Source organism: Choloepus didactylus, chromosome 12 (assembly GCF_015220235.1).
Source record: "Choloepus didactylus isolate mChoDid1 chromosome 12, mChoDid1.pri, whole genome shotgun sequence".
Lineage (NCBI taxonomy): Eukaryota > Metazoa > Chordata > Mammalia > Pilosa > Megalonychidae > Choloepus > Choloepus didactylus.
This window is the reverse complement of record NC_051318.1, coordinates 3,359,309-3,368,205: the sequence shown is the minus strand read 5'-3', so window position 1 is coordinate 3,368,205 and position 8,897 is coordinate 3,359,309. Positions and strand designations below refer to the sequence as shown.

The window sequence follows — 8,897 nt, the reverse complement described above, 5'->3', positions numbered from 1 at the left end:
ACTAGTCACACGGCCGCTCGGCAAGTCCAACTTACAAAGTGAGAGTCGGGACCAAGGCGCTTACAGGCGCTCTGCGCACGTCAGCCCGCCCTGCCGAGCGCCGCCACAATCGCCCGCGGTAGCCACGAGGCCGCAGGGAACAGAGTCGCGCAGGCGCAGCCAGCCCCAGCCAGCCCCACCCCTCGGGAGCCGCTCTCGTCGCCAGTACGGATGCTCTCGCGTGGGCTGCGGTGACGCAAGCGCAGTCGGTCCCACGACAACCGGCTCAGCACCGCCCCTCCGGAGCCGCCTCTGGTCGCCCGCGGCTGCACAGATGCTATCAAGCGGGCTGTGGCCACGCAGGCGCAATCGGCCCCGCTGAGCTCCGCCCCTCGGGAGCCAGCAGTCTTCGTCGTTGCCGACGCTCTCGCTGAGCGGTGGCCGCGCAGGCGCAGTCGGGTCTCTCCGCGGCGCCGGCGCCCCTTCCTGTCGCGGGCCGGGTCGCGGGTGTGCCGGGCGCCGTTGGGCCGCGGGCGGGGTCCCGGGCACGTCGCAGCAGCACGGAGGTGCAGGGCGTCGCCGAGGGCCCGGGGGCCGCCAGTGGCGCGCCCCTCCCCGGGACCCCGGGCCCGGGCCCGCCGCTCGCCCTGCTGGTGATGCGCCCCTGCGAGGCCGCGGCGGGGGGCGAGGACGAGGCGGGCGACGACGAAGCGGAGCCGCTGGACAGCTCGGACCCGCCGGGCGGCGAGGGCGCGGCGAGCCCCGAGGAGCTGGAGGACGAGGAGGCCGCGTCGGGGGGCGAGGGCGGCGCGGCCGGGCGGCGGGGCGGGGGCGCGGGCGCGAGCAAGACCTGCACGTACCAGGGCTGCCGCGAGACCACCAGCCAGGTGGCCAAGCAGCGCAAGCCGTGGATGTGCAAGAAGCACCGCAACAAGATGTACAAGGACAAGTACAAGAAGAAGAAGAGCGACCAGGCCCTGAGCGGCGGCGCGGCGGGCGGCGGGGGCGGCGTCAAGCTGGAGGTGCGGCGGGGCCGGGGAGGGCGGCGCGGAGGGCGGCGTGGACCCCTCGCGGGCCGGGCCCTGGCAGCTCTGCGGCGCCCCCGGAGCGGGCAGCACCCTGGAAGGAGCTGCCGTGGGCCCAAGGACTAGTGGAAAGTGACTTCCTTGCTCGAGGACCAGGGGAAGCTGGTATTTGGAGAAGGCCATCTGTGCTTATTATCAGTGGCCTCTTCTCGGCGTCCCGCCCTCCACACCCCTCTTTCCAGAGCCCAGGGGTTCCCGCTACCTGGGAAACTTTGAGTGATAATGGGGCTCACGTCTCCAAGACTTCTGGGTGGTTTGAGTTAAACTGGCCGAAACTAAAGGGTGCCTGGAGTTGGCTTCAGCCTGCAGTTCCCTCGGTGCCGAGAGAATGCGGTTGAATTTTGTTAAAAGTGATCCTGGTGATAATTTTTAAAACTGAAAGTTGCCCGAGGATGTATTCTAAAAGTCTTTAAATTTCTTAGTTTCATGCTGAACTTGAGCAGGTGCCCCATTGCTAAAATTTTAGACTTGGGAATTGGTCACATTCTAAAATCTGTGGTCACCCACATCTCACGCTTCATTCACACTGGTTAGGATACTGAAGGACTTCTTACTCCCTTTTATCCCATTGAGAGAGAATCTGGGGTAAAAGATCCCTTTAAGAGTCTAATGAAACTCCCTGAACTCTCTTCCGGGAAGAATGCACATACAGATCTTTGTATAAATTTGCATTCAAATTCATGGCACTCAGAACCCCTTTGGGTCTTACCTTATAAAAACCCTCTCTACTCATCTCCTTGTAAAATAATCTTTTCCGAAATCTTGGATTACAAGGAATTACAAAAAGTAACTCAGTTAAAAGAGAATGAATTAAAAATTGATTGTGATGAATGTACAGCTATAGGATGGTACTGTGAACAATTGATTGTACAACGTGGGTGATTGTACGGTATGTGACTATGTCTCAAAAAAAGAGAATGGAAGTCAGTAAAGGTGATCAAGTATTTCCCCCTCTATGTTCTGAAGGTACCCAATCACTTTATACTTCTGTTCAAAGAGAGATCATAATACCTCCATTCAAGGAAGAAGCATTTTACCTAAGTCTGCATTAGGAAACCATGAAAAGGGAGTAGACAGTAAGTTACAGACTCGGCCCCTCCCCACCCAAGAGCCTTAATAATTTTCCTAATTTAAAATAATTTGCATGGTTTTTGCAGGGAAGAGACTCAATTGCTGTAAGCAACATTTGTCTTACATTGTGGGTACTTCACCAGGTTCTGAGGAGGTTACATAGAGCTGTAAGTCTTTATCTTTGTTGAACTGGTTGTAAAAAGATGACAGAGCAGGTGGGAAGATAATCGGGTACAGCCATTAGCAGTAGTTTAGTAATACACAGGGGGGTGGGTCCTGTAGACCCAGATACTCTGGAAAGGCTTTGCAGAGGGTAATAACCTCAGTGTGAGCCAGAAAGGATGGCTGCTCCTTTATGCTTATTCAGCCGAGTCTCTCACAGGCCGGGCACTGTGGTAAACTAGGTGGATCCTCAACCCTTCCGCAATGAGATGGGTCCCCTACTTTACATATGTGGAAACCGAGGCACAGGGAGGCTGAGTAGCTTGGCCTCGGGTCAGCAGCAGCAAGTCCTGAAACCCAAGCAATCTGATCTTGGACTGTTGGGTCTTCACCCACACTCTACTGCTCTCAGTTTCTGGTAGGCAGAAGGCAGGAGAGGAGCATCTTAGTGACGAAAGAGGAAATGGGAATCAGGAGAGCTGTTTGGGAAGGTAGCGAGTGGACCTTCTAGCAAAAGTGGAATATTTGTGTGGAAAATTCATGAAAGATAAATTTGGAAATACAGGTTGAAGCCAATTTTTGTATGGTGAATGCCAGGCTATGGCGTTTGGGTTCCTGGTTGGGGGTAATGAGGCCGTGTGTTTTGGGGATCCTTGTCTGATGGGGTGGATGGAAGTTGAGGGTAGCTGGGAGGTAGAGACTGTTTAGGAAAGGATGGCAGGGCTGATAGGTGGTGACGGGGATCTTCCTCCAGGGGGTGAGCAGTGGATTAGAAATTAAGGTATTTAAAATCTGTATTTCTTACACAAGTCACAGTTTAAGGAATAAATGTGTATAATATTCAGGCCATGTATCTAGGGGATTAAAGAATCAACCCTTGTGGGCTGTAATAATTATCATTAAGTATTTAAAAGGCCCTCGTTTGGAAGAAGCAGATTCATTTTACACAGTTTTGAAGGAACTGGGACTTTTAGGCAAAAATCATCAGGATACGTATTTCCCAAGTGAAAGCTCCGAAGGTATTAGAGCTATTCAGAACCAAATGGGATGCTTCAAACGTTGGTCAGCTCCCTAGGACAGGAAGCACTCAAAAATTTTGAAAAGGTGTTCTAACGTTTGTAGAAGGTTGGACTAGATAGTCAGGTCTGAAACTCAAGGTTATTTCAGTTGTGGCTTTTATGACTTTGTGGATTTGACCTTCTGCTTTCCGTTGTCTTTGTCCAGGGCCCTGAGGGTTAGAGCCTTGCCTATCAGCTTCAGGGTCCATTTACTGTCATGTAAAAATGAAACTGTTCCACACAGAAGCTTAACCCAGTTTTGTGGGAGGGGGTGCGAGCAGAGGAAATCATTCCTCTTTTCCCTGGATTCTGGAATCCTCTTTTTACAGATTTTTACTTTTTTAGATGTGGCACATTTTTTTTCAACATGGTGTTGCTAAACTTTTCATGATGAGGGAGGTAAAGGGGGTGTTCTCATAGACAGCTCAGAGGCCAGTAGAAAAAGGCCAGGAGGGAAAAAACGCCAGAGATAGTATCCTAAATGAAAAACAGGGATAAGAGTACATTTAGTTTTATATTTGTTCAGTCAGGAGTTTGGGAGATGCTCAGCGTTGTATTAGTGTTTTATGAGAACATGTTTCAGTTAACTAGAATAATATTTTGTTTTGCCAGGAAATTTTTAGGTATTTATGATTCTGTCAGGTAACAGGATATACAGATTTGCTTGTAAGTGCTGCTGATAACTGTTGGGTAATAATTTCTCAGGATAATGATGTCATTTTAGGACTTTTTGTCTATACACATTAGTGGATTATTTCACCACTGATTTCCAGACGTTTTATTAAAGAGCCAGTTTATCATTTTTCTCCTGGTGACGTCCAAATTTTGAAAGCTTTGTCTGTTAAATTGTTCTTCTATGCAGTACCTTACCGCCCTACCATGTTTTTGTTTATTGGGCAAAAAACTATTAATTTGTGTCTCATTAGCAGTATATGTTGCCACTGAGTTGATGTCTTCCATCCATAGGCAGACAGACTGGTTTGACCTGGGTAGCTTTATAAGAAGGAGATGTTCAGTTTCCACTTGGCATTTTTGTAGTTTGTAAGGTAGCTCACTGGTAACTCTTTTCTCCGGCTCCCCACTCTGCCCCTCTGTTATCCTTGAGATACTGAAGATACAGAAACTGAGGAACTCAGATTGGAAACCCTGGGCTTAGGCTTCCATAGGGGAAGAGGGAGTGCAGAAGGAGTGTTGTATAAAATCAGCCGCCAACACTGATGGAGTGTTCGGGAAGTCCCACAGGGATTGGGCAGGAAAAAGGAGAGGCTGAGCTCTGTCCATCCTGTCATGGAGATGCCTGTAATCACGGACTATCGTATGACTGCTAAGCCCTTGCCTGTTTGTCATTTACCCCAGGAGAGCGCAGATAGCATCCTCGCCATCGTTAAACAGAGAGCAGGATCTTTTGGCGATCGTCCTGCGAGACCGACTCTTTTAGAACAAGTGTTAAATCAAAAAAGACTGGTGAGTGTCTGTTGGTAAAGTACTTAGAAATCTATTCACTGGAGTTTTTGGTTACAAATGGAATTATTTAGATCTCAACACTTTTTAAACCGGTCTTTGGAATTGAATTGTGCCTCTTTGCCGTTACACACTGAAATCTCACACAGCTCTCCCAAGACTATATGAACAAAAATTTCTTCATTGACTAAGGTCTGATACCCGAGCAACATGGGTTTTTAAAACAGACTCTCCTTGCACTAAATTCTAGGGTTTACTAAAGAATGCTTTAAATATTTAGACAAATATTTAATAAGGATCTCTATTAATAAATTGGTAACAGGCATCAGAAGTCTTTTGGGGAAGGAGTGATTATTCAGTGAATACTAGAATAATTGTATAGTAATTGGAGGAAAAAATAATTTATCACATCACACTACATCAAAATAAATTCCTGCCATACTAAAGAGTTTTAAAACTTCAAAAAAAAAAAAAACAAAAAACAAACAAAAAAATAGAATCAGAACTTTAAATATCTCAAAAAAATGTGGAATAATGTTCTAGCTTAAAGAAATAGAACAAAATCACAAAAGAAAGATTATAAATGTGACTACATAAAAATGAATAGTGTCTAAAAAATGTGGAAAAATAAGTGCAACATAACAGGAAAAATATTTGTAACAAATATAAAAGTGGTTAATGTGGTTGATTTATTACATAAAACAGTCATGTAAATTGATGAAAAAAATTTTGACCTCAATGCATTACAAAAGATATAAATAGAAAAAAGCTGAGGTTCTCCTATTATGTGATAGGAAAAGGTTTTCAGTATCAGTAATACCCACAGTAAAATGACAGTAGCAGTAAGCGGAGGTTGTCTGAGTGGTTTGCACAGTGGCGTGCGTCGGGGGAGATGGGCCCGCTCGTCTTGGCGATGTGTCAGGTACCTGCGCAGCCCTGTTGCGAGCAGTTTGGCAGTGACTATCAGGAGTCTTTAGAATGGTCATTTATTTTCATTCCCAGAAAATAAATCCTAAGTATGGCTAAAATTAGACATGAGGCTGTTCCCCTGAAGTGTATGCACCATAAATAGTCAACTAGTACTTGAAACAACCTAAGTGCCCAACATCTAGTAACAGCTAGATAGACTGTTTTACCTTTACTTCATAGAAGTTGGGGCAGTCTTTACAAATGATTTTTAAAAACTATTTAATAAATAGAAAATGTACTATGTTGTAATGCTAAATTTTAAAATCAGTATTCAGTTCATATTTTTCAGTTTATTTTGGTGAAGTTTTTTCTTCCATCAATTTATGTAGGCATTTTAGGTAATAAAATATATTAACCATAGTTTATTATATTTGTTGTATGATTACAATTATATTTTTAAATGATTAACATACAAAACTTCATTTAGTTTTTTTCTTTTTTTTACAGCAGCTATATTTTTTCTGAAATTTTGGTAATGTGCTAATATTACCTTTTATTTTTATGTGTACGTATGTACATATATTTACACATGTATGCACACGTGTTTGTGTGTTTGTATACACATACATAAATGGTCCCTTTCATTTCCTCTTTTTGTAATCCTGGGCCAGTGCTGTTCTTGGCTGTTTGCTCTTGTGTTTCATAGAGAGAGTGAGTGTGTGTGTGAGTGTACGTGTTATATGCTGGCTTACTGTGTAAAGCATTTTCCTTTGTGCATAGAGTCACCAGTAATATCAGGCTTCACCTATTATTTTTAGGTTTTAATATTTTGGTGTATCATGTCAGATTTTATTATTAGTTTGCAGTGTAATTGTAATATACCAGACCCAGAAGTGAGTTAATTCAGTACGTTTTGTTTTGCAAGCATATTATACCATGTGTAAGGACACATCAGAGTAGTTCCATAGCATGTGTGCAATCTAATCACGTAAATAATAATTTTTCTTTTTTTCTGTTTTCTCTTGAAGTCCTTACTAAGAAGTCCTGAAGTAGTGCAGTTTTTACAGAAACAGCAACAGCTATTAAACCAGCAAGTTTTGGAACAAAGACAGCAGCAGTTTCCAGGAGCACCAGTTTGAGGGAGCTTATTGCGAACATCTCCGTGTTTTTTATCTTATTGTAATAGATGGACATATTTTTATACTAAAGATAAATGGGGTAAGATATGCCAGTAGAATGTAAACAGCCATTTTCCTGTGAATGTATGTGCATTGGGAATAAGTAACTATTGCACTTTGTGCGTCTGAGCCTTTTCAATTGCCATGAGTTTATCTTTCCAAAATAGCATTTAATTAACAATGGTTTTTTAACATTTTCACATTTAACGAAGTGTTTCTCTTCGGTCATTGTTGCTGAAGGTAGTGAAGCAGTCACTTTCTGTGGAAGTCATGATGTTACCCTGAAATCATCTGGCCCAGGAGTTCCCGTCACGGGGCAGTTGGAAATGTGTGGGTGTGTGTTTTGGTTGTCATACTGACCTTGAAGCTGCTAAATTTTATGGGTGTGCCAGGGATGATAGATGTTCTGCAGTGTCAGGGATAGTCCCACCCAGCCAAGGATTATCCCTGTCACAGACCAGCAGCACCCTCCTGAGAAACACTGGGAGCTGCTGGTCAGGGCACCACATGGCTGGGGCACCTCGAACAAGGGTCTAGTAACTTCTCCTTTGCAGTTAAGACTGGAGCTGTCAAGAGGTAAGCGTATTTTATATCTGCAAGGAAGGCGATCATTGTTGAGTATCTGAAACTAGGATGTGCGTCTCCTTGCGGAGATGTGCTGGTAAAACCTAACGAGGATTAGCACAGCACCCTGGAGTGCGTGCGTCACCTACAGCTGACTTCCCTACTGCGTTACCCATCCTTTTTTTATCTCTATTAAAGCAGGCACTCTTTTATGTTGAATTTGTGAACAGTATGGCTGTGTCTCAGTTATCCCACCAATGCCAGGACAGAGTTGTTTTTCTAACATTCATTTCAAACAGAGATCCTGAAAATAAAAGTAACACTCCAGCAGTTTGTCAGTGTTTTTTGAAATTGAGCTATTTTAAGACTGTTATTCCTAGTAAGGTTCAAAGAATGATGGATAATCTGGATAGAAGATGCTGTTTTCATGTATTTTCTAGGAAAACCTTAAAAGGCAAATCTACCAATAAGAGTAATAAATAAATGTTAAGGGAGTATTTTCAATATTAGGATAATAAATGTATGTGTCTTGAGTTTTAACTGTGCAGATATTTAAAGATTTGTTTCTTATAGATGGTTCTTAAGCTCTGAAATATATACCAAGTTAAACTTAGGCATTGCTGTTCTAAAAGTACTTGTGGAAAGAATGTTCTTGTTCATCTTTTATGTGTGTTTTGCATGTTTGTGCAAAAACACTTACCCAAATGAATCATTAAAGTCCATTTGTTGACCTTTGATTTGTCTCATTCACTCTCTTTAGTTGCATCATGTTGGAGGCAGAAGAGTTCATTTACACTTGCTATTAGCTGTTAGTTTGTTCTCTTAATGTTGGGAGCTTTTTGACCAGAGTTTATTGAATCCCTAAAGCGCAAGTTATTTCTTTTTGGTGGTTGGTGGGGAGGAGGTGGGGAGCATCAGCTTAGCTTCTTGGAATGAATATACAAAGAATAGGAAAGGAGGAAAAGTAGCAGGCAAGTGAGAGCTGAATAAAAAGAAAACAGATTGCATGTATGTATTTACAAGAACTTCGTGATGGTGATTAGTTGTTGAACCCTGGAATGATAATTGAGAGGGATTGCCTACCATATTAGAATTTTTTTTTAAGTTTACAAAATTGTCAGTAAAACAAGGTGTTTACTTATTTTAGGGCAGATCTGTTGTACTGACCCCAATTTTTCATCCCTCCATGTATTCATGACCTTTTGATGTGACTTTGCTGCAACTGCCACCAAGCAGTTGAGTTTGTGTACCTACTCCTTATATCTGGATTGGCCTTGTGACTTGTTTCAGCCAGTAGAATGCTGCGGAAGTAACAGTATGCCAGCTCTGACTAGCCTTCTGGGGGTTTTGAACACTGCTTGTTCTCCAGAACCCTGCCCATCTACCATGTTGATAAATGGAACTCCACCACTAGGTGATGAGGGACACGT

The 8,897-nt window shown here is 43.8% G+C and overlaps 1 protein-coding gene across 2 annotated transcripts; it reads left to right on the top strand.

The window, feature by feature from the left end:
- The first annotated feature begins 399 nt into the window (after nt 1-399).
- Nucleotides 400-8,204, top strand: LOC119507260 (regulatory factor X associated protein). 2 transcript variants are annotated; one of them, XM_037800424.1, is made up of 4 exons: nt 400-1,001; nt 4,712-4,819; nt 6,233-6,257; nt 6,754-8,204. In XM_037800424.1, the coding sequence occupies exons 1-3, from the start codon at nt 636-638 to the stop codon at nt 6,248-6,250; spliced, it is 492 nt and encodes a 163-aa protein (XP_037656352.1). In that variant the 5' UTR covers nt 400-635; the 3' UTR covers nt 6,251-6,257; nt 6,754-8,204. The 2 variants fall into 2 exon arrangements, with proteins under 2 accessions (XP_037656352.1, XP_037656351.1); XM_037800423.1 differs by lacking the exon at nt 6,233-6,257 and having other exon boundaries at nt 404-1,001.
- The last annotated feature ends 693 nt before the right edge of the window (nt 8,205-8,897 follow it).

What these genes read in the sequence shown, in the direction of transcription:
- LOC119507260 (XM_037800423.1), top strand. Translation starts at nt 636, where the DNA reads ATGCGCCCCTGCGAGGCCGCGGCGGGGGGCGAGGACGAGGCGGGCGAC. An exon ending in GGGGCGGCGTCAAGCTGGAG is followed by an intron (nt 1,002 to 4,711) that starts GTGCGGCGGGGC and finishes CATTTACCCCAG; the next exon opens with GAGAGCGCAGATAGCATCCT. An exon ending in TGTTAAATCAAAAAAGACTG is followed by an intron (nt 4,820 to 6,753) that starts GTGAGTGTCTGT and finishes TTTCTCTTGAAG; the next exon opens with TCCTTACTAAGAAGTCCTGA.